The following is a 25,207-nucleotide window of genomic DNA, read 5'->3' on the forward strand; positions in this document are numbered from 1 at the left end:
CTGTGTGTCTTTCCCACGTGCCCAGCATTTTGGTGGCTTTGATGGTTGTAACATCTTTGGGAAAGGAATATATTACAGTGTCCAGGGTGGCTTCAATGATGGCCATGTCATAGCACATAAATAACGTATTCTCAGTTCCCAGAATTTACAAATACTTGATGGGAGAGCGTTGAGCTTCTGCAGCATCTGGGAGCTAAAAGAAAAGCTGCTTTTGCTGGGACAAAAAGGTTGATCTCATGAATATTTTTCATTTTCCTCTTGTCATCGTTGATTCTGATTTTCCCTTTGGTGAACTCCGGTGGACGTTGTTAGCTTTTGTGTAGGAATTTGGGATTAAACTTGGCAACAGCCAGAATAGTGGCTGTACAAAAATAAGAGGCTGTATATAACTATTTTTGATTATTTTTGATATAACTCATTTATAACTACTTTTGAGAGGAAGGAAGAGTCCTGGGTGTTAGAGGTCTGGTCGTTGTTGGGGGTGTCTGGCTAGCCCTATGCATCTTAATTTTGATTATATGCATGAAAATAGGCAAAGGCCTGAATAAACTCCCCAGTATTTTGGAGATATTTGGATTATAGCACAGTCATCGCTCCAGCAAGTACTTGTATTTTTGAGTTCTTGTCCAGTGCCCAGGTGTTACTACACTGAGCAGTGGGAAAAAGCCATTGACACGACTTTTAATTTCTTCCCCTTCTCTAACAGCAATGAAAAGCGGCGACGGGAACAGGAGAACAAGTATTTAGAGGAGCTGGCAGAGCTGCTGTCTGCAAACATCGGGGACATCGACACGCTGAGCGTCAAACCCGACAAATGCAAGATCCTAAAAAAGACGGTTGATCAGATCCAGCAGATGAAGAGGTTGGAGCAAGGTAAGGGGGCAGCCTCCTGCCTCGGCTGGTGGGGAAGCCTCAGAGTAAGAGTCTTCTCCTGGTCCCCTCCAGACACTAAATTGCAGCAGATAATCATGACTTAATTCGTGAAGAGTCGTGACTTAATCATTCCATTGGCAATTTTATGAAGGCATTAGTACAAAGGGTGTGCTTTGCCCTCGTTTCTTGGCTTGTTTAAGACACCAGCTTTGTTTCTGGTGCAAGGTGGCACTTTACTCCGTGTTTGTGATTCATCCTGAAATGACTCCGTAGATTAAAATAATCAGAAGGGCTTGTTAAGTGTTTGGGATCGGGCCCATTAAGCGCTTATCAGCAGTTGTGCTATTAACTGTGCGCAGAAACCCCATTTTATGGCTGGGTGAGGTGAAGGACAGGTATCTCGGCCACACACTGTGCAGGACCTGGAGAAGAACCATGTACCCTTGTCAGATCTGTTCTCCTGCCAGATCAGAGGGGCATTAATCCACCTCCCGCCCGTGAATACGGCACTGTAATCGGTGAACAGAGAAGAGACGCTTGAGAAACCATATAAAAGTTAAAATTAACCCAGAGTGTCAACTCATAGGCTGAAATGTTGAAGTCCAAAGGGCTCAAGCAACGCACAGGAGAAGGGGTGAGGTGTCCTGAGGAGGGAGTGGGACTTGTTCAGGTCCTTCCAACCCCAGCATCCCTCCTGGAGATGCTGCAGGTGGGCTCTGGCTTGCTCCACATCATGGAGCTAAGGGCTGCCCATCTCCTGGGCTCAAATACTTTGTCCTTGGTGCCAAGAGTCTGCCCTTGGTGCCCAAGGTGAATCCCGCTCGGTATCAGCGCTGAGAGCGCATCATCCGTCAAGCGTTGCCTTTGCCAAAGCTCCCACTGCAGGCTCCGAGCGGAGCCCTGTTCCCTGATAACAGATGTTGAATTTTTCCCAAGCCCCATGGCTGGGACGTGGATACACATGTACAGGCACTCCTTAGAATCCCGGAATGGTTTGGGTGGGAAGGGACCTTCAAAGACCACCTAGTCCAACCCCCTGCCGTGGGCAAGGACATCTTCAACTAGACCAGGTTGCTTGAAGCCCTGTCCAACCTGGCCTGGAATGTTTCCAGGGATGGGGCATCCCCCACCTCTCTGGGCCAGGGGTTTTACCACCCTCAGTGAAAAAATTTCTCCCTTATATCTAGTCTGAGCTTCCTCTCTTTTGGTTTAAAGCCATCACCTCTTGCCCCGTCACAAGCCAGGCATTGCCGTAGGTCCTCCCAGCTCGCTCTTACTTTACGGAATCATGGATCACAGAATTGTCAGAGTTGGAAGGGACCTCTAGAGATCTTCTAGTCCAACTCCCCTGCTAAAGCAGGGTTGCCCAGAGCACATCACTCAGGACTGCATCCAGGTGGGTCTTGAAAATCTCCAGAGAAGGGGACTCCACACCCTCCCTGGGCAGCCTGTTCCAGGGCTCTGGCACCCTCACCGGAAAGAAGGTTTTCCTCATATTTAAATGGAACTTTAGGCACCGCATTTTGGAACAAGCACGGTGGCAAAGCATTCGGCTCACGTTGCCCGGGCTTCCCGATGAACCAGGACAACTGCTTTTAGATTTCCTTCACGTCGTGCCCGGGCTCTGAAAGCAGTTTGGTAGCGGGTGAGTCCGCCCAGGTTCCTGCTCGCTGCCACTTCACTCTTCATTAGTTTTCTTGACGTTGCACAGCGGGGCTGAACATTAACTAGGACAAGCGCTACTTAAAAATATTATGCCTTGAGCTTTGCTCTGTATTGCCGGCTTATCTAGCGCGGCGCCAAGTTATGGGAGCAAAGAAACTTCCCCCGTATTTGTTCTTAGTTTACTACGAGAGCATTTTACGTGAGGAGGTTGGAGAAATACGGCCAGACGTCAGAATATTTGTGGCCAGGGACAATTTTCTGTCCTTGTAGTTATATTGAGCGCGAGACGTTGTGTTTCCCTGCCCGTGTCCTTCCTCCTCCTCCTCCTCCTCTCCTGTTTCTCAGCCGTAAACCTGATTAATATTTGCTAGCTGTTGAGGATGTGGTTTTGTTGCTGAAGCGCTGCGAGCGGTGACGTCTGCTGCAGCGCGTGGCCCTGCTCCTTCTCGTGCTCCCTCGGGAAACCCAGCTGGAGACGTGATTTTGGGCTTCGCAGTGATGTTGTTGCTGCGGGCTCAGGGCGTCCCAGCAGATCACACAGAAATGCCAGCAAATGATGCCGTTCAGCCCAATAATAAGACAAACTCTAAAGCAGGGGGGAAAATGATGCTAAACCTCGTAGCAGGGCAGATTTCAATGAAAAAACAGCCAAGGTCCTGCTATTAATTTAATTAATAACGTGCCAGGCATGGAGCCGGAGAGCTTGGGAAGGGGCAGGTGGCAGTGGCAGGGGAGCGGGGATGTCCTGGGGGGGACATCCTCCCCGCTGCCATTCCCGGAGGGTTTAGAGGTCACATCCCACCAGCTTTCCCCTTGCTGCACGTGGATCGTCCTCAGTTTTTAACCCGCAGAGGGGTGGAGGAGCCGGCAGAAGCTCGCAGATGGATCGCACGCAGGGGCTGAGCCCTCCCTCCCATCCCCCTGCCTGCTGGGCTGCTATTTAAAGTATGAAGCAAATGCTTTTAGAAAAAGATTCCTAGGTCTGGCCACCTTCCAATGTTAGTAATGTACAGTTGGCAGAACAAGCGGTTTGCGGCTGTGGCAGCAACCTGAAATTCATCTGCCAAGACAGCAATAAATGCAGCAGAGGAGGAGGCCAGACAGTTAATTTTTCAGCCTTTGTCCGTCCCGCAAAAGTTCTTTCAAATTTTTCGAGTTGGGTGGTTCGAGTGTTGGAGGCCTGAACCGTGCCTGCCTGTGGTCACTTGCCGGGGAAGGAGGAGAAAGGGCCACCAACATCTCCTGGAGGTCAGCAAGGAGAAGATCTCTCTGAGCATCCTGCCTGGGGCTCCGTGGGGCAGCGGTCCATCCGTGTGGACCTCCCTCCCCTTTGCCTTCAGATTGGCATCATGCCCAGCACATGGATGCTGGAGGTCTTCTCCTGGGGTGGGTCCTCTGCTGAGGAGCCGTGCCGTGAGACGGAGCTGATGTCCATCCATCATGTGGAGGTTGAGCTTAGTGCTGCTGTGGTCAAAACCCGATGGATGGAGGGAAGCTGGACTGCTTTGCTGCTCAACATGTGTCCCTCTTTGGCTTGTAGCATTATCAGAGGTAGCGTAAAGCCCATTAGAAGAAGCCATCAGGGCAGTGTGGTGGAGCTGTGATGGAATCAGGAGGCTGCAGGATGGGGAGGAGGCTTGGTTGCCACTGGGAAGGTGGCCGGTGCATGACTGCAAACAAAAAAATAAGGCATCTTAGTCATACAGGAGAGTACAAAAATGAGCAGAAATACTGGAAAAGCTGCGCTGATGCACAAACCACCACTTGTTTTCTTCCTTTTCTGTAAAATGATGTAATACTTGGTGCCCACCCTGCAAGTGCTGTGGAGGTTGGGGCCACCTCTGCCCTGAGGAGAGGCAGAGACTCAGCATCCATCACCCCTGCCATGCCAGGCTCTGCAGGCTCCAGAAGGGTCTTTTAATTAAGGTTTTTTAATTAAATGCCTCAGTTTTGGGAGGGTGATAACCTTTGGTTTATGGAAGGGGCGATGAGCAGTGTACAGAGATCTGATGGAGCCGGCGGAGGGATCATCTCATCTCCCTTGTAGAGCTCCCAACCTTGGCGGTGTCCTTTTTAAGATGAAGCCACCAAGTCCTTTCCCAAAAGCCCTCTCCATTGATAGGCTGCTTAATTTCCTTCCAGAGCAGGAGTATAAATCCAGCACCTTAATAGAATAAATCAAATAATATTGAGCTTTTCATTACGCCACCTACAAACTCAAACAGCCGCAGAGGGTTGCCCTTGAAACACCTCCTAAAGGCATCGCAGGTGACTTCTACCTCCGCCGGCGTCCAAGGGACTTCCTTCCCCCTGTCCTTCCTGTGTTTGCTCATCGGTTGCTCCCGCTGTGCCACCGTATGTTGGATTTCTGTGGGATTTGGTGCGCGGAACCGGCAGATACCTGGTCCAGGAGCAGCCGCGGCACGGTTCCCAGCCCCGCCAGGATGCCTGGGTTGTGATGCTCATGGGTTTCTGGTCCTGCGAGGTCCAAAAAAGCCCCAGCAGATTTACTCTGGAGTTGCCAAAAGAAAGGATTTGTTCTGTATTTGCTTGGGTTTGGACGACTGAGGTGGTCTCGTGAAGGACCTCCAGTCACTGCGTGCCTTTGCCGTGCGAGGCTTCTTGTGGCGACGGAGGGTCGTGTGACCCCATGAGTGACACCTTCAGCCCCAGTGAAACCTGGCTTCTCGGTGGTGGAGCCACTGAATTTATTCTTAGAGATGTATAAAGAAAAATAATATTAAGATCTTTATTAATGCAGTTTTATTCTGTGGTAATGCTACAGAACAGTGACCTGATTTGGGGATGTTTTAAAGAATTAGCTTTTTCTCCCAAATGTATTAACCTGCAAAGATGACCCTCGAGTTTTAGGTTGAGCTACTTTGGGCAGGGAGGTGGAGAAGGTTATTTCTTGAGCCTTTCCTTTCATAATTTTCAGGGGGTTTGGGGATAAGAGCATTTCTGTCTCTTCTCAGACTACAGAAAAATTCCACAATTTCTTCTTCTACTGCATGGAGGTGTCCTCTTTGAGGTCCAGAAAAAACACAGAGCAGTTGTGTCCACCTGACATCTCTTTATTTGTATTTTCCCTGAAGTGTGGCTGTAATAACACAGGCTCCTTCAGGCAAATTTGTGCTGCTTTGTCACTAGGGAACATCAACCCGAAAAGAAGAGGACCCTTTACTTAAGACCACCCCCCATTTGGAAGCTAACCTACTTGGGGAAGTAATTTTCCTTTTGGGTAAATACAGTAGGTTAATTAAGTGAAGTATATGAAATAATTATTGATTTTGGCTGCTCTGTTGCTCTGTCGCATATGATCATTGGGCTGTCAGTGGCTTTCCTTTAATTAAGTTTCCCTGCTGTCTTGTCATATGCTTGGATTTGGCCCTGGATTTATTTTGTGATATACACGTACAGCTTCGAGCACAGAGAGGTCCTGGGCCCTCAGTGGGACATGTGGAAGCCTCATCAGAACGAATGCTGAGTTTCTTCTCGGGGTTGGGAATGCTAACACATGGTGAGCTTCAAAAAGAGAACAAAAAAAAAAAAAACCCAACAAAAAAAAAAAAGCCTTGGCTTTGTATTTAGTGGTCAGAAGATGGTGAAGTGGTGGCCTGGGAAGAGGCTTCTCCCACAGCCTGCCGTGGTGGCGTGAGGTTTTGGGAGGAGGAGACCCTATCCTTGGGCGCTGAGTCAAGAGCCCCTTCTTGTCCCAGCAGCCGAGTGTTGTGGTGCGTCATTAAAGATCATAAAATTACTCCCATAAAACCACAAAGCAAGTAGTTGCATGCAATGTGTGGATGCAAGTCGCAGAGACAATGCCCCTTGGCAAGCTTCACCCCAAAGCACAGGAACCCAGCACAGAGCAATTAAGGGCTTTCAGCTGGTTTCTTCTGCCCTGGTCCAGGCTCCCACGTTACCCCCAGTCCACAGGGTTTTGTGTCCACAGCCCCTGGGAACGGAGCTCTACATGGACTTCCATTAGCTTCGAGGAAATATCTAGCCCAGGTCCTTGTTACTGAGTCTGCAAGAGAGCTGGACATCTCCAGTGCAGGAGCAGAAGGAGCCTTTGGGATCTTCTCCCTCACTTCGCTTTGTTTTGCCAGGACAATGTAGTTAAAGTCTTTAGGCATTTTTTTTTTTCTCTTTAGGATCCTCCTAAGTTGTCTGCAAATCCTTCTTTCCCCTTCTCTGGAAATGTTTACCCCATCCCTGGAGGGGTTCAAGCCCAGGTTGGATGGGGTTTTGAGCAACCTGGTCTGGTGGGAGGTGTCCCTGCCCAGGGCGGGGGGTGGCACTGGATGGTCTTTAAGGTCCCTTCCAACCCAAACCATTCTATGAGTCCAATTTGAACACGTCTTTCTTGACACACACTGAATCACGGGTAGTATTTCCAGTTTCTGATGAAACTTCTCAGGTCCTTGGAGCTCCTGCCTCCACACCAGCAAGGGAAAGTACCTTCTGCATAACGTGCTCTGCCTTGTTCATGCTTGCGTTATTTCTTGCATTTTGTATTTTGGAATACTCTTTCATTTCACCTCTTCCCTCTCCCCATGTTGTAATCCCATATCCTCTTGGAGAAGTCTAACATTCTACCTGGGCGCTGGCAATCTCTGGCTGGCTGGAACCATCTCATTTCTGTAAAGTTTATTTCCGTCTCTGATAGTGGTGGTGTTGAGGGCTTTACCCAGTTGAACTTCGGAAGCCCCCAGGGATGGAGAAGCACAAGTGCTCTGGGCAACCTGCTCCAGCACTTGACTGGCCTTGTGGTGAGCATGACTTTCCTCCTGTCCCACCTAAACATCTCTTGCTTCACTAAGACCTGTCGCTTCTCATCTTCTCACCATGCATCACTGCTCCATCACCTTCATAACTTCTTGTAGGCATGGGCAGACCGCTGGCAGCTCTTCTCCAGGCTGAGCAAACCCCATCCCTTGTCCTCTCATTTCAGGATCAATGCTCCAGCCCTGACCATCTTGGTGGCCTCCACTGAACTCGCTCTAGTTTGTCTTACACTGGGGGCTTAAAACTGGATGCAGTATCTGGATGTGATGCCCAGGGTGGCCACGCAGACAGAGGGAGTTGAAGACAAGAGCCAGTGGCCACTCTACTGAGAGCAGGTTGCCATCAGGAGAGCCAAGGGAGAGAGAGGTCCCAGGGACTCTGAACCTTGAGGATGTCACATCTGAGCCCCTACTTTGGTGGCCTGGAGAGCTGCCCAAGGTGGGTGCTGCTGCCAGGAGGTCAGGGTGACTGCACGGCGGCACTGCTGCCTTTCTTCCTCGCATGCAGAAATCGAGATAAACTTAAACTACTAGATTCAGAGAATTTCAGTGGAATTTTTGGTAGCTCTTCTGTGCTGAGTTGACACAGAGGTCCTTCAGTGGACCCCAAAGAGGACACTTTCACGCAGCGGAAGAATAAAGGGGAGAGTTTTTGCATAGTCAGAGAAGAGATGGAAACCTCTTTACTTGGAAAATCACTAAAAGTGGAAAGGCTCAAGAAATAGCCCGAGCTCAAAGCGTCCCAGCCATGTGTTATAAACAGAATTTTAGGTCTTAACATTTGAGGTTTGACTGAAGAACAAAAGGAAGCGGCAGAACAGCATCTGAGGAGCAAGGCAAGTGGAAATACCTCCTGGAAATGGAGTAAATGAAAACAGCTTTAGGGGGTTTACATTAATTAAAGGATTTTTTTTCTTTTTAAATTAATTAATTAAAACCACATTAAGGTTTGTGTCAAGTCTAAAATTAGATTGGAATCTCTTCAGGCTACAACTGTCAGCCGGCTGCTGTGGTCTCCTCTTTAAATGCATTGACTTTATCGGAGTTTTCCTGATTTTGTTTGCTTCAAGGGAGGTCAGGGAAGGGGAGCTTTGCTTTTGCCTTAGAGCCATGTTTCACAGACTCCGGGTTCCTCCACCTTTGTCTCCGAGGTCGGGAAGGACCTTCTCAGCCAGTGGTCGCCGGGTGTTTGCAGGTGCTGGGGGAGGGAAAGTTCTTTCTTCATCCCAAACCTGGTGGTTGGGAAGCTCCCGATGGAGCTGCTTGTGCTAAGAGAGGGAGGGACGCGAATCGCTTTCATCCCGTCTTGCCGGCCAATTTTTCACCAAAAGTTAGAAGGCTACAGAGAAAAAAAAAAAAACAACTAAACCCTGGAGGCCACATTAGACATCAGGAGGGAGGGGGAATTCCTCCTTGGCTTTGGTAGGTGCCCACTGAAAGCCCTCAAGTGTGAGGCTGATCCAAGGTAAACAGAGTACAAACAGATCCTGTCCTTTTAACTGTTTAACTTCATCCTTCCAGGAATCCTTCTGAGATTCTGAAGAGGATGAAACCACCTGCTCGTTTTCGGTGGAAATGAGTTTCGGATCATTCCTCTGCCAGCATTGCCCTTTAATTTGATTTATTCTTTCTTCTCTTTGGTAATTACTGCCCTTCCCTTATGTATTTTTATAAAGTTGTTGCTCTTGTTCTCTACCTTCGCTTGACTTGTCCGACAAACCAAGCTCTCCCAGGATCCTGTCAGATAGTTACGCCTTTCCTTTCATCAACCTACTTTCTGTACTTCTTCCAATTGAACTTCTTTTTTTTTTTGACTGAATTGGCCCAAACTGTACAATTTTTCTTACCAGATCTTACTAGTAGCATTAGGTTGTTGCTGGTGCCACCCCTGGTAGCCCGGAGGAAACTGTTGGCATCTCCTCTGTCACCTTTATTAAGCCATCCCCAATTTTTAGCCAAAACTCATTTTCTTGGTTGATGAGTGTGTGACCTTCAAGTAGTAGAAAGTGGGAGAAATTAGCACAGTTTTGCAGAGCAATTTGGTAGTTTTTCTACCATTTGGTCTTCCATGTGAACGGGTCAACCCGCCCTTGAGTTGTTGTGTATTTTCTCCCTCCGTGACTACCTTACCTTGAGTGCTGGAGGAACACCACTGGTGACCTCTCCTCATCCTGATGGGACACCTTTATTCTCAAAATGAAGTTTCCTGGAGCTTCTTGGAAGTCTCTGGTAGATCTCGGTGCTATTCAACATCTTCATGGTTGTGGAAGGACATACAAAATCATTGCTAGGCCAAGACGGGATAGGTGTGCAGAAGTGTTGGATGCATGATATCCTGGGAAATGGTGCTTTTCAAGAAGATGTGAAGATCCTAGAGGTGAAGGCAGTCAATGTGAACTTGAGATGTGATGTGTTGATGGTTGGACTCAATGATCTGCAAGGTCCCTTCCAACCTGGGCAATTCTATGATTCTGTGATTCTATGAAAAACATGGTAGGCTTCTCTTGGGTGATGTTATGTGTGCATGGAGTTGGTGGGACAAAACTGGAGCTGAGGCCTGGGATCCACGCTGGAAGGAGATTGCAAAATCCAGAGAAGACAGAGAGATGAACCACGAAAATGAGCCAGGGGCTGGAGAAAATGTCTTGCAGCTTGGAAGGTTGAAGAGCTCTGTTGAGTGTGTCCGTTGGGGGAAGAAAAGGAGTGGGTACATGGTGATGACACTACAAGCACTAACAAGAATGGAAAATGCTCGCTACTAAAGAAGTTTTTAAACCCACCATAACAGAGAATGAGTCAAAGCTGATGCCAGACAAAAACAAATGAGGACTCGGGTCCAGAGTTACAACCGGGACAGTGATTGTGTTGGTAACCAGCTGCTGAGGGCCACGGTGGGTTGGTCAGGTTTGGGCCAAACAGAAGGTCAGGGCCCACGGTGGTGGGAGTAGGTGAACTTTGACGGCTCTGCCATATTCAAGAGGTTGGACTGGCCACTCTAGTGGTCTCTCCTGGCCTTCATCTCTCTTAAATCTCAATATTTTGGGCTTGAAAAATGCCTCGAGAGCTGGATCCTCGTCTGCAGCAACGACTTCTGCCGGCGCAAAGCCAGGGGGAGAGCCTTCATCCCGCGTCCGTGTGGGTCCCCTGCCCTACGCTCCGTCCCGTGCCCTTCCCTGGGATTAAAACCTCCCTGTTAATGGAGTAATTAACTGCACCTCACGCAGGAGTTCGTTGGAGCGGGTTCGGGGAGTTTCACGCCCTCCCTTTCTCCGCGGTTTGGTTCCAACGTGAAGCGTTAAAGGGATTGCATCCCTGCCCACGCTCTCCGCGGACGGTTGTGAGGTCTGTCCCTCCCCATCCCCTGGGATCTGCTTTGTATCAGGGATTGATTTCAGATACAAACTCCCCCAAGGGTCAGCACTACAAAAATCTCGGCCTGTGCAGCAACACCAGGGAGCATCCTCTGGGTGTGTTTATTTTATGGAGCCCCTACCACCTACAAAGCGTGTCAATAAAATTCTCATCCCTGCTCTGACAGTTTTAATCGAGCTGGCAGCTTAAATATAGACCGAGGGGAAGGGGAGGCTGCTAAGAATTGCACAGACCTCTCCGAACGGTGCCTTTATTTTAACAAGTGAACATTTGGTTATTACATCCTCAAGCTTTTAAAACATCTCACACTGTCAAGAACTAATAAATCCTTTAGCACCTCGCCGTAAGAAGAGGATCTGATAGGATGTAACAGGCGTGTGGATCATGCGGAGAGTCATAAACCACCTGTAGAAATCACTCCTCCTCCTGCCTTCTGCTCTGCCGGATTAGATTATTTTTTTTTTCCTCCTTTTTTTTCCTCCTTTCTCCTTGGTTCGGTCTCATTTTTAAGAGAGGCGGAAAAGGAGGAGGAAAAAAATCCCCTTTCTGTAAAGCCCTTTCCTTTTCCCCCTTCTGGAAAGTCCTCCTTACCCTTCGTAGAGATGGACAAAAAATATTTTAAGATTATTCTTCCCTTGGGATGGCACCTGAGCAGGATTTTGCCTCCTCTGAGCTTGACCTCCCTCTGCTCTGGACCCCAGTTCCTTTGGTTGATGATCAGAAGGAGGTTCATCCCTCCCATGAGTTGCAATCCCTTTGGGAGCAGGATGAGCGAGGTCCATCCCACCTCTCTTCTAGCAGCCACAATGGAGGCATCTCATCTGACCTAGTCCTCAAGTGTCTCATGGGAGAGAGGGAGGTTCAGATGGAAGCCCACCCCAGAACATATCTGTGAGCGCCCATCTCCATTATTGACCCACCAGAGTGCCCGGCAGCGCACGCATCACCATGCCTAAAAAGCAAGAAGTAACAATAAACCTCTTTCTTTTGGGGAAAAAAAAAAACAACAAACCCCATACTTGGAGTCAACCGTGCGAGTCCTTCTGTTTTCATTTCAGATTTTCCCTCGAACAAACTTTTGTGGACCTTAATCCTCCTAATGCTCCTGCGAGGAGAGGAAATAAAGGCAGATTTGTACAAGGAGATAATAGCTTTTATTGTGCCGGGCGGTGTCGTTGGGCAAAGCAAACAAACTTGCCGGGACAGGAGCGCGAGAGGTGCAGGAACGGCCTCGCTCCCTCTGGGGCCACGTAATCCCCCGTGGATGCCCGGCTGCCGAGCTCCTCATTTGGCTTCTTCTGCTTCCCCCCAAGACCCCACGATTTCATCCCGGGGTGTTTGGTGGCACTTAAAGCCTCGCCAGAACCTCGGGGAGAGAGACCGTGGCATCATTTTGGATGGTTTTAGATGGTATTTCTCACCGTTCGTTCTACCTGTGCTATTTAGGAAGTCCACGTTCCAAGATGGGTTTTCATTAATTAATTAAACTCTCCTTTAAGTCATTAAGTCCATATTAGGATGAGTGGGCTTCCCCAGGCAGATGTTTGCACAGAGTTTGGTGCAGCTGCTGCTCTGAGACAGTGAATTATGTGAGTGGATGGTTTCTTATGGGAGCAGGGAACAGTTTGGAACAACCCAAATTTTGGAATAACGGATACGGTCCTTAAAAATGTAGTTGCAGATGAGTGCACCTTGGCTCTGGGTGCAGAACCCCATCGTGTGAGTGTGGTGTTTCCTGGGGGGAAAGCGAAGGATGGATGTTCAGCCTTGTTCCTTACTCTGCCGGGCTCTTGATGGGGAGCACCCCAGAGCTGTCCCTTCCTGCACCCACTGGGAACATCCAGCACCCCCAGTTCTGTGTGTAAAGGCTGCACTGGAAGAGTTAAAGTTCGTTTTAGAGGTGAGGTCCTCCTGAGCAGGCTCTGTGCAGATCGACAAGAATGCAGTCTTCACCTTAGTGGTTTGGTCCATCTTCTCTGGGTGGCTTCCCATACCTCATGACTCCATCTTCTCTAGGTAGCTTCCCATACCGCACGTCTCCACCTTTTCTGTGTGGCTTCCCATACCACACAGCACCATCTTTTCTGGGTGGCTTTCCATACCAGAAATCTCCAACTTCTCTAGGTAGCTTCCCGTACCACACCTCTCCATCTTCTCTGGGTAGCTTCCCATACCACACATCTCCATCTTCTCCATGTGGCTTCCTGTACCAGGAGTCTCCATCTTTTCTAGGTAGACTCCCATACCACATGTCTCCATCTTCTCTGAGTGGCTTTTCATACCAGGAGTCTCCATCTTCTCTAGGTAGCTTCCAATACCACGTGGCTTGCTCCTGCCCATCCCTGTCCCCCCAGGAGCACCTCATGGCACAGAGCTGCACTTGCACCTCCTGACCACACTCACATGGACGCATTACCTCCACCCTTTGGTTCATTTACACCACAAAGTCTGCCTTTACCTCCAATAGATCCCCTCGATGGCTGCAGATTGACAGCTCTCCCTTTGCGACCCAGGGGAGACAGATGGGCGAGGCGGGAGAAAGCCAGGCTTGGAGGAGCAGGGCTGGGGGGAGGATTGGGAAGTGCTGCTCCGTGCATGGGAAGCGTCAGCCCCCCCTCACCGTGCTCCAGCTCCGCATTGTCTCCACGCTTCGGCAGGCGTCTCCTTGCCGGTGCCGTTCACGTATTTGACGTGCCCGTGCAACTTGATCGTGAAGCCGGTTTAACGCTTGACACGAGTGAATTAACGGGAACTTCTCATGGACTTTAGCACTCAGGGCTCCAAGATGCTACTCTTGAGAAAAGATGGGCTAATTCTTCGCAAAATTAATTAAGTTGGATCATTAAAAGGGTGTTGCGATGCGTTTTATGCCTGCAGAAGGAGAAGGAAGGCTATGCCAGGGCTGAATTAAAGTTGGGTGGGAGGGGGAAGCTCCATGTAGCCCTTTCTCGTCTCTGCAGATTTGGCTGTGCAGAGTTGACACAGTTTTTGAACAAATTAAATTCTTCAGGTTTCAGATAAAAGTTTTTTTGGTTTTTTTTTTCCTCCCTTTATTCCTTCCCCCAGCAAGATGGAGATGTTCTACCTGCTTGATCTCAGCGTTGACTATAAAGAAAGTCTGGGCTCCTTATGCCTGTTCTCTCCTGTCAGCATTCAGCGCTCATTAATTTTGCATTCACTCAGCACCGTATAATTTTTCCTGACATTGTTCAGACAACCAGCCTTTTTTTTTTTTTTTTTTTTTTACTTAAGACATCTCGACACCATTAATGTTTAACTCTAAAAGGTGTGAAGACAGAAAGAAATAACCCTTTTCCTTCTGTTCTAGCGGCAGCGTGCTCTGCTCTGTGCTCTTCGCCATTACACAAGGATTTTATCAGGAGCAGAAAAAGCGAGTTTTCCACATAAACTTTGGCAAAGGAAGTGCTGTTTGTTGTTGGGAGCAGTGTTGGTTGACAGGCTGTACTCCCGGTGCTGTCGTATGCTGATGGTACATGATGCTCTTTCCCTTGGGGCACGGGCAGATGTGCTCTTGCAGGTCCATCTAGAGTCCTTCAAGAGACACCCACCAGCTGGTCAACCGCCATGGGGCGTGAAAACAGCACTGGTTGAAGCTAACCCTGGTGGCTTTTGGGTCTAGTGGGAGGTGTCCCTGCCCAGGGCAGGGGGTTGGAGCTCGGTGATCTTTAAGATCCCTTCCAACTCTAGCCATTCTATGATTCATGTGGCATGTTATGGCATACCAGCTCAGAAGATGCCAATGAACTTCTTAATCCACTCCAGCAAGAGCTGCAGAAGAGCTGGAAAAATGGGAATGTTAATGAGGAGTTGTATTTTAGGCTCATTAAAGGGAAGCATGTGTCTTTTCCATCCTCCCTGAGGTCCTCATGTGGAAGGAGGTCACCGGTTGCCATTCAGTTGAGTGCATAGTGGTTGGTTGTGATGGGGGCAACCTTGGAATATGTTCTTTGTGATGGGTTAAAACAAGACTGTTGATGTATTTGCATTGTATAGTCCTGAGGAACTTGGTTGTGCCTGTTGCTGGGTAGATAAGTGTTTAAAAAATACGAAAAAAGTTTTTTAAAAACTGAGCAAAATTCCTGCCCTCAAAATCCTGGGAAAAGAGGGGAAATACCAGTTGGAGGAGCAGCCAAAACTGGGGAGCAGCCCGTAGCCACAGGGAAGGTTAATGCTGCTTGAGCTTGGGATCACCAGGCTGAAGACCTGGTATGGAGTTGGGTTGGTGCCTTCCAGGAGAGGCTGTTTCCCAGGGTTGGTTCTAGATGTGGTGGAGGTGGCTGTAGCCCTCCTGCTGATGGGACCTGCCACCAGCAATGTGTGGCAGATTGCACTGAAGCCTTGTGGGATGCTGTCCTGGGTTTGAAATAACGGCTTTGAAAGGTTTTTCAGGCAAGTGGAAGGACAAGTCAAGCTGCTGTGATAATGTAGACACCAGCCTGTTGTATCTTCTGCTCATGTGGTTTAAAAGCTACCTTGAAATCACTAAATCCAGTGTCCCACCTGCAAATCTCTGCCGGTGGACGGATAAGTCTGTGTGGTTTCATCCTTTTGGGATTTGGTGTTTTATACAGTGGTTGGAGAGGTTTGTATCTGCTGGGACTAGCCCTGAGCTTTCGTGAGACTTCCTGGTGCTGCCGTGGGTGGGTAAGGATGGGCCCTTGCGTGACAAATAGATGGGACCATCATTGTTCCTGGTACAACATCAATGCTTGATGGCTTTTTTTGACTACTTTTCCAGCCTGGCCACAAAGGAAGAAGCTCAGGTGAGACATGGGAGAGCAGCAGGATGTCCCACTGTCCCCCTCCACTGATCTGTCTGCTTTATTGGTGCAACAGGAGTGGCCACCAGCCTCAGTCCTCAATCCTCACCATCCACATGGGTGCTAGAGCCAGTTTTATCCACCCCGAGGGCTTAGTTTACTCCCTTGGCTGTTGTGCCTGGTGAGATGTGTCCTCCTGATGTGTTCTTTTGCGCATGCATTGATGGAAGAATAAGGGTTCAAGATGCGTCTGAAGAACCACTTGGGTCTGTGTCAGTGAGGACGTTCTCTGGGACGGCACAGAATTACTCGGGGCTGAAACGAGCGCTGCGTTGCCAGCTCTGGAGCTACTTGGGTTATTTTGTTCAGGGCCAACAGTGGAGCTCAGGGTTGAAGTCAGGAGTTCAGCTCTCACTGGAAAAGAGAGAAGAGGAGAGAGAACAAAACTGGTTGGCTGCTGGTTGTGGAAGAGGGCTAAGGCATAACGACATCCTCCAAGCCTCCCCAAATTAGACTATTTTAGAATAAGAATTTAAAATGGCTCAGGCAAATCTCCTCTAAAAATGCCTTTTTCTCTGCTTTGGCTGCAAGGGGAAGATGAGACAAGTAGCTCAGGTGGAAATATCTCCATCCCGTGCTCCATCAGATGGATGTTGGTGTCCCACAGCTCCTGCCTGGAGTTGGGGAGCACCCAGGGGCTTGTCACCAACAGACCATCGCGAGAGATGGTGTAAAGCAGGCGAGCGCAGGGCTCTGAAGGAGCCGTGCCCATTTCTGAACGCCAAGATCTGCTTTGCTATTTCTTGCGCTGGTATTTTCAAGCTCTGAATCTCACAGATTGTATTTTTCCACAGTTTTTTAAATTCATAGATCAGATAATTTCCTTCCTCCTACTAGAATAAAAAGTTACACAACCTAAAAGCTGCTGATTTCCATACAGTGTTTGAGAGGAATCTGGTATTTGTGGAAGTGAAGAAGGGAGGACTCTGGGCTGGGTTTTCGGCATCTGCCTCCGTGTGAATATGCTGACGTTAAATAAGTGGGCGTTGGGCAAATCTCAGCTTCCACAGCTTGGATTTTGGTTTAGAGTATCTCCAAAGAAGCCATCTTTGCTGTGGTCCAAGCACGTGCCCCACAGGATGGTCTTGAAGTTGGTTTCGTCCCCAGGTTGAGGTTGGATCTTCCCCTACTCGTTGATCCCTGATGATGGGGAGGAGAGCGCTTGGTCTTGCTGGGGCTTGCGAGGAGGCTGAAGGTGAGCTCAGGACCTCGGGCCAGGCCACCACCACCACCACCACCACCAGCCAGTGATGCTCAGAGCCTTTCCCCCAACATGTCCCTAGCCCTAGACAAGCCTTCCTCTTTAGATACCATTTAAAAATCATGAAATAATTCCCATTTCTCTGGTCTAGATCCCCTTACCTGCTGCTTTCCTTTATCAATATCATTGTCTTTTTCTCCTTTTATGGCTTTTTTAGACCGATTTTGTCTTTCTCCACTGGAAGGTGCACTTGGTGCACAACTTCTGCCAAGGAGTTTATTTTTATGGCAATTTTTTTTTTTCCTGTTGGGTTTATTGGACTGATGAACCCGGGAGTAGGCGCTAATTAATGGCACAGCTTTCCATCACGCTCTCCATCCGTGGGTGCATCGAGTCTGTTCCATCTGATTTTAATTAACTAAAAATCGAAGCTCCTCAGTTGGGAAATTACAGATGTGGGCTTTTTTTTGCCTCGCTTATCTTTTAAAAAGCAGATAGAGCATATCTTGGCTGAGATTTGGGGGGGTTCAGCCGGAATGGCCCCCAGGGAGGCTGCGGAGCTGTGTTCTATGGGAGTGGGACGGGGATCCATTGTGTTCTCCAGGCATCACATGAACTTCTCCGTCTCCCCCTGATGTTGGGTATCATCCTTGGTACCCAACACACTCTGGGGAAAGGCTGCACGCTCTCCTCACTTGGACTTTTTGCCTTCAAGCTGTTGAATTTTAATAGAAAAGTCAAACCCAAAAGACTTTTCTGGCTTCTATCAGAAGAAGTGAAAAATGAACGTTGCCCATAGAAGTTTTGGGTTGAAAAGAACCCTTGGAGAGCACGGGGCAGCGTTTGGGTACTGGCCATCATGCTCTCAACCATGGGGGCTCCGCTGGGGCTTCCTCAGGGAGTGACTTCTCGCAAGTCAAGGCAAAAGTTTAGTGCTGGCCAAGTGGAAACAATTGTTCTGATTTTTCACGTTCATGACATTTCTCAACAAAACCCTGTTTTGAATGTTTTAGGGCTTGCTTTAGAAGACGCACGTGCAATGTATTATTTTTCAGATATTCCTTTTCTGCTTTCTGGGGAAGAAAAAAGCATTTCAGCTGCAAAATTTGAAATGAAGAGCGGAATCAGACAGCTTGTGGTATTTTAATTTGAAAGTGCAGATTTAAGGGCTGGAGAGACAGAAGGGGATGAAGCTCCGTGCAATGGAGCCTGTGGGGCTGGGGTTGACTTCCCAAGACATGGCAGATGGACATCAATGCTGGACATCTTCCCCCCTCCACCTCCACCCTCTTCACCCCCATTTTCCTTCCCCTCACACCTTATTCCTTAGAGTGGCTCTGGGAGGTGTCCCCAAAGCCACCAACCCCCTTCCCTGTGGTCCTGCCATCACTCTGGTGGCACATCCTCAACTTCTCCAGCCCTTTGGGGTGCAGGTGCTCTTCTGGCCTCAGGGCTTTGTCGTGTTTTGGGTAAAAAGCAGTAAGTTAAGACATTTTTGGGGGACTTTTCCCATTGTGTGGCTGTGGCTTCCACCCTGCATGGCCTCAGTGTTGCTCTGGGGAAGGTCTCCAGCCATGGCTGCTGGAGGAGTTCACAGCTTCTCTCCAGCACTTGTCTTTTCCCTGCCTTGGGTGACTGATTATCTCCCTGCCTTGGATGCCTGATTTTCTCCGGGTCCAAGGTTTCAGGTGCAGAGGTCTGGGAGCAGAGGGAGGTGAGAGAAGGATCCTGGACGTGGTTTTGCTGTGCCCTGGGCCACCAAAAATGGTGGTAGGGAAAGAGCAGAAGACCTGCCAAAGGGCTGGAGGCAACTAAGGCGAACTAGGGAGGTTGGGGAAATAAAAAATAATAATGCAGAGAGGGAAAAGAGGCCAAGAAAGGGAAAACCACCAGTGACCCTACACCTGTGCGGGCAGGGGGTGGTGGCACCCTCTTGCCAAAGCCACGTCCTTCAGCTTTGCTCTGTGTGGCGTCTTTTTGAGGCAGAGGGTCTGAGCCAGTTTTTAGGGGCGTACATGTTGCACTGTCTCTTCTGGGGGAGCAGAAATAACACTCCAGATGAGCTGTTTGCCTTTCCCATGTGTGGTCTTGGTTTTGGGCTGTAATTAACAACAACAAAAAAAGGGACTTTCTACACTGATATCTTCTAAAATCAGAGGGGAAAATGCTCTGAATGGGTTGGGCCTCGACTTGCTGCCGTCCCCCCCAGCCCGGGCTGCATCCCACTCTTCCAGCAGCTTGTCACCCTGCCGTCAGCCCTCACCTTGCCTCCCACCATCTTTTTTTCTGCCCCCTCCCGAATTTCTCTTTCCTTTCCTTCCACCGTGCTGGGCTTGGGAGGAGCTGCATGCATAGAGCATCCTGGCCGGTAGCCCCAGCTGGGTACCACCGGGCTGGGGGGACAGGGAGAGGCTCTCGGGGGTGCAAAATCTGTTCCCACCCACTCCTGCTGCTGCTCATCGCTTCCAGCATCGGGGCATCCGAGCGTGTCCTTCCTCTCCCGGTCCCAACATGCTTTAGCGGCGTCCCCCATCCCTCACCAGCCTCGTGCCTTCCCCATCCCTCCTCCTATCCCTGCCAGGCGGCTCGTCTGGCTGCGAAATAGCGGGGCCGAGCTGGAGATGTCACCTCTCCCCGTGCCAAGCTTGGCTTGCGCTGGGGTTGGCAGGGGGATGGGATTGTTTGCAAAGTGACCGGGGTGTTCCCAGTGGGCAACGGGTCCCGCGCCGTATCGATGGCGTTGGGTGACCCGGTTATAACACTTCTCTCAGGGTTTCAAGTCCACTGACCTGATCCTTTTGGAGAGCCGAGGACCCCGCGGCTCCTACAGGCTCCACAGGCACCCGGACTGTCAGAAAACCGGGGCGTAATTTGAGGAATGCATTTAAAATAGCTCCTTTCTGTGCTGCAAAGGAAAAAAAAACCAAACAAAAAAACCCCCAAAACTGCTTTAATCACGTTTGCAGCAATTAAGTTCCAATCGGGGCCGTCGGCGTGTCGGGCTTTTATTGTGTGATGGGGATTTACGGTGCCCCAGGCTGCCAAAGCCCCCCGGCTGGATCCCTCCAGCCTCCAAGGGCAGCAGCGCCGGGGCTCGTGTTGCTCCCCTTGTTGGTTTATTTTTCACGTGGATCCGTCTGTCCGGCTTTCTAATGAGATTATGAGCCTGGGGAAGGGGGAATTTGCTCTGTGTTTGGCCGTGTGGAGCGCGGGGGGTGCCTGCCCTGCGACCGATGCTCCCCGAGAGCATCCGCCTGTCGCCGGCGACCAACGCTGGAAAAAAAAGAAAATTAAGATTATTGGCTTCAGGTGCAAACCATCACTTTTCTTGTAATGTATCCCTTGTGTACTTGGGATGGAAAAGCTAAAAAGCTGCATTTAAAGCACATTAAGTGAAGTGCTTAATCGGGATGCACTGAGAGTTTGGAGGAGTTGTGCATCGCTGGGGTGTGACGATCGTTAAAGCAGGAGCTTGAAGGGATCCGTCTGCTCCCGCATCCTGGGGCTGCGAAGGTGGGAAGGAGAAGGACTCCTGTGGGGATAGTGCAGCCTTCTCCTGGTTAATCCTCTGGAATAACGGGCTCGGAGCCGGCAGGTGAAACTATTCCACTAAAGCAGGAGGAGCATCCCACAGCCCAATTAAAAGATTAGAGCTGAAAGCTGGTGCATTGCCTCTAAGTGCATCAGTTTATCAAGAGTAGGGGAAAAAAAAGCCGTTTCTCAGGCTGTGGTACCCACCAGCTCCCACGGGGCTGGACGCATGGGAAGCTCTTCCATTCCTGGAAGGGATTTGGGTGTTTTTCTTGGGAAGGTGCTGCTCCTTCATGATTTATCCAGGCAGCAGCACTGGGCGGGATGGTTTGGATGGGATGGACTCCGGTTTCTGCTTGAAACAGGGGAAACTGAGGCACGTGGGGATGAGTTGAGCTGCCCAAGGTGGGTTTGTAGCAGGTCAGGTGTTTTTGGGTTGAAGTCCTGAAGTTGCTTGAGCATCCCAAACCTGCGCCTCTGGGCTGGAAAGGGGGCCCACCTTGCCTGTTGTTTTACGCGACCCTTTTTGGTTAATTCATTTTCTAAAGAGAAAAGAGCCGCCGGGTGAAGGGGAAGGCAGAGGCAGCGATTACCCGATAAATTGGTGGGGGAAGCTGGCGGCCACCTCTGCCAGAGCAAGCCTTGAGCGCTTCCAGGCTCACTCCTCTCGGAGCTGCTTCAGGAGCGATGCACGGGATGAAGGACAAAGTCAGGGAAGAGAAACATCCAAAGGTAGATTGAAGAGGGGTAAAAGTCCTTCCCTGACTTTGTCCTTCATCCCGTGCATCGCTCCTGAAGCAGCTCCGAGAGGAGCGATCCCGGAAGAGTGTTTGCATCCCAGAAACCTCCAGCAGCCCTAGAAACCTCTTGGCTTGACCTTGGGCATGCACGCCGCTGCACTCAGCGGATATTTATCCCAAGAAAACATCTTCCCTGTTGGAATGGACTGACACAGGCTGGGCAGAGCTCTTTCAGCAGCCTCCTGTGTTGATACACGTGTCCATTTGATTGATAAACATGTTTTTATTAATGCACATGCGGGTTTTTCAGGTCCTGCACGAGGCAACCTGTGGGTTGAGGAGCCTTTTGTCTTCTCCTCCTGTGAGATAAAGTTCACAACTTGCTGCCATCCCTCTTCAAACCAGTTCAAGCAATTTCCTTCCTTCAGCTCCCAGTGTTTGGGCCTCGGGATTTTTCTGAGCATCCCTTGGGTTTCCTGGCAAATCCCAGGATTGTTGCTCCTGCTGTGCGGGGAAGCGCATCCTGTGAGGACGGGGCTGCATCCCCCTGGACCGGGCACGTGGTCCAGGAGTCACCGGCTGCATCCCGGCCCCAGCATCTTTCTTTATGCCAACAATTAACAGTTGTACAGAAAGAGCACGGCTTCATTTTCAGCCGCTGGGCTGAATTTGGGGTTCTGGTCACTGGGAAGAGCTTGTAAATGGTGTAAAATTTAATAGAGGACCAAGTTTCAAGTAATTTTTCGGCCAGCCACAGAGAGGCTTTTTCATTTTTAATCAAAACCCACGTCGAAGCCGTCCGTGTGAGCTTGAGCTGAGGATGCTTCAGGACTCCTGTGCTGTTTCGCACCCTGCGCGGCTGATAATGTCCTTTGCCAGTGTCAGCGGGCACCCACGTGCAGTGGGTAATACCCTGCCCCTCCGGCTGCCCCCAGGAGCTTGCTTTTTCGTATTTCAGAGCAAAACATCCCTTTTTCAGCGGCAAAAAGCATCTGCAATCTGAGCCATCCCTGCTTTCCCCTTGTTAAGTGATGCCCGACCAAGGAAGCGGGTATCCTCTCCATCAAGATTTAGCTCCCGCTTGCCTCTTTCTGCTCTTATTCCACCCAAACTGTGTGATTAACCAGTAATTAATCTCCTCTTGGCAAATACATCTGCAGCCCCAGATGTTCCCAGCCAGGGCTTGCACTGCCTGCCCCCCAGGTTACTCCCAGCCATCAGGGTTTATTCTCAACTGCATCCCAGGAATTCGGGGATGCTGCTCTCCCCATCCTTCCTGGATCGCATCTGGAGCGGCTCAAGGGCTCTCCCAGCTTTCCCAGGGGAAAATGGTCGTGGATGTGGAGGAGCAAAACAAACCAGCCCCAAACCACCAGCGGCATCGTGGCTCCCTTGCCCGCCATCGCTGGCTTTAGCACATCCCACTTGCCACCCGCCTTTCGCTGCTGGATTCACCCTGAATTCCTTGGAGTAGCTGTGCGACGTGGCTAGCACCTTCCGGGGGAGTGCGAGATAAATAACAGGGCCCCTTCTCTCCACGTTTTTTGGGTCGGTTTTTCGGGTTTTTTTTTCCCAAAAGGGATTATTCAGCAATACAGCTCCTCCAGCGGCATCGCTCCGTGTCGGATGCTCTCCTCCCGTCCCCATCCCTGCCAGCTCCCAGCTGATGTTCCCTGCCAGCTCCCAGTTGATGCTCCCTGCGCATCAGCAGTAGGAGCTGCTGGTTTTACTCCGGCAGGATTCCTTTGGCATGGCCCATTCTCCATGAATTCCTCTCGGCGGTTATTTCTTAAAAGTGTCATCCGAAAAGTTCCCGATCAGTTGCGCTGAACTGGATCTACCATTTCCTTTGCAAAATGTTGATTTTGGAGGTCTCTTTTTGCCGGCTTCTGCTTAAGACAGGATTTTCCATCCTGCTAGCAGTAGGTTGTGATCTAATTAGTGCTTTTATTTTATAATAATTAATAAATGAGTAGAAATTACATTATATCTTCACGGGACTGAGGGCTGAAATGAAAATGCTGGAGTTTTTTGGTGCATTGTCTGTACGACAAGCGGTCAGTGTTTTCTTTATTATTGGTAATAATTCAGTAGTAAAAAGAAGGTTTTTTTTTCACTGAAACGTCCCTTTTCCTTTGCCACAGAGAAAGCGGCTGATGATGAAGTCCAAAAGTCCGACATCTCGTCCAGCAGCCAAGGGGTGATCGAGAAGGAATCTCTGGGTCCTCTTCTGCTGGAGGTAGGTGCTGAGATGTTCTGGCTGGTGCTGCCAGACCCCCGCTACTGCCCAAAGCAAAGCAGGGCTCCAAGAAAGTGAAATACGGAGAAGGAAGGCAGCGGGGATGGAGTTGGGATGCTCTAAACCCAACCGCATCCCTAAGTGGCGGCTGAACTGATTTTAGCCCTTCGCTTCAGCCAATGGTTGGGAAATGGGTCTTAACCAGGCTTGATGGAGCTTGGGCTTGGTTAAGATGAAGCTGTTCTGGATAATTTCTTAATATCAGCATTAAAATATTGAGCTGCTTCTAAATGTGGATTAAACTGAGCCCCCGGCCTCATTTGGAGGTGAATTAAGTGACGTGGATGGATGGTTTTCAAGAGATTTGAATCCTTCCATCCTCTGGAAAACAGGGAGGATGAGGAGGGCGCTCCGCACCTTGGTTGATATCAGTAAATCAGAAACCGTAATCTCAGGTCAGAGTCGGAGCCAACGGGACCATCTTGTATGGAAAAGGTTATAATTATATGAGGGTTATTATTTTATATCACAGGCCCCAGAGAGAAACTTCAAATCCTAAATCGTTCCGCTGGTAATTTCCCAGGGGGGGAGTTTGGGGCTGGGGGGGTTGCTCCCTGGGAATGGCCAGCTCCGCCTTCCCGCATTGAAACCGCCTGATAAGATTACACATTCAAAGACCAAAAATGAGGCAACATCCTCATCTGATTCATTTAATTAACTGTAGGAGCGTAATTACCGACATGACACAGTCGGGTGATTTACTCCGTGGTTTCTGTTGGGAGCCCAAGAGCTGGGAGGTGAGACGTGGCATCATTTTTGAGACACGAAGCCAGCCCGGGTTTCAGGATTCCTGGGGAGAGAGACTGTCCCTGCCCACGTTTTTTTGGCCTCTTCTGTATCTCCGAAAGATACTGGAAGACTCTGGGGAGCTCTCCTGTGCTTTGTGCTTTCCCAGACCTGCTGAATCCCTTCTCCTACCGACCTGGTCTCCCCTGAGCCCTGGAGTGAAGGCATCAGAATTAATAAAACTCCGCAAGAGGTGACCCTGCGGATGGAGGAGTCGATGCAAAAGGGACGGGAAGGGAGTTGGTGTCAAAGGAAGGGTCTGGGTTTTGGAAACTCAATGGGAAATGGGTGCTGGAAGCACGTGGATGGAGTTAATGGGGAGTTGGCAGCTTGGCTAATGAGGTGCTCGGTCTAACGGAGGGGAAAATGCAGAAGGAGCTTAGGAATCAGGCTGGGAGAGGCCCGTGGGTTTTGAGGGGTGCGTTGGGTGCTAGAGACAGGCATGGGAATATCAAGTGAGGCAGGAGAAGGCGGCAGATCCTCAACAAAAACCCGGTATTTGGGTTATACTGGGAGAAGGCATCCTACGGGAGCAGGGGCAGAGCAAAGAAAATGCTGAGGGAGAGCAGGGTCCGTAAATCCACCGTAAATCCACGTATTAAATCACCCTCCGTGCTTGGGTCGGGTATGGACGCGTCCTTTCTGCGGGAAGGCATGCAGAGGTGCGTTACCGCTGGGTCGGTGCCGCTTTGTAAACAACCTACCCTCGATTATTCGATTTAAACCCCATGTTTAGATGAGGGTTATTATCTGTACAGGCTGAGGAATAATTTCCTAATTGGTCTCCTTGCTTGCAAAGCCCGAGATGCTGACCCTGATCTGTGCTATGGATCCCTGGCTGCGGGAAGCACTTGGAGGATGCCAGGCCCTCACCACGCCGAGTTTATTTTCCACGCGGATTGACTGCGAGAAGCAATTAGTGGTTTCGCTGGTCCCCAAGCGATCCGCAGCCTCCCGTGCCTAAAAACATTCCCCAAATGACTTCCAGCTTCTTCTGGGTGCCCTGGGCTCTGTCGGGGTTTCCAAACCCGGAAAGGTGGAGATAAAAAGGGCTATTAAAAAGTATCTCGTTCATATTTAGGAAGTTTTTTTGCCTCTTGACCTGTCGTTTG

At 49.8% G+C, this 25,207-nt stretch overlaps 1 protein-coding gene across 3 annotated transcripts in view; it reads left to right on the forward strand.

The window, feature by feature from the left end:
• Positions 1-25,207, forward strand: part of NCOA1 (nuclear receptor coactivator 1) — a 66,376-nt gene that overhangs the window by 3,572 nt on the left and 37,597 nt on the right. For all 3 annotated transcript variants that reach the window (XM_074153025.1, XM_074153026.1, XM_074153027.1), the window contains exons 2-4: positions 707-873; positions 14,084-14,092; positions 23,161-23,249. In XM_074153025.1, coding sequence (XP_074009126.1) covers positions 707-873; positions 14,084-14,092; positions 23,161-23,249 — 265 coding nt within the window. The remainder of the gene's footprint in view (positions 1-706; positions 874-14,083; positions 14,093-23,160; positions 23,250-25,207) is intronic.

The sequence above is a fragment of the Numenius arquata genome, chromosome 9 (assembly GCF_964106895.1).
Source record: "Numenius arquata chromosome 9, bNumArq3.hap1.1, whole genome shotgun sequence".
NCBI classification, from domain to species: Eukaryota; Metazoa; Chordata; class Aves; order Charadriiformes; family Scolopacidae; genus Numenius; species Numenius arquata.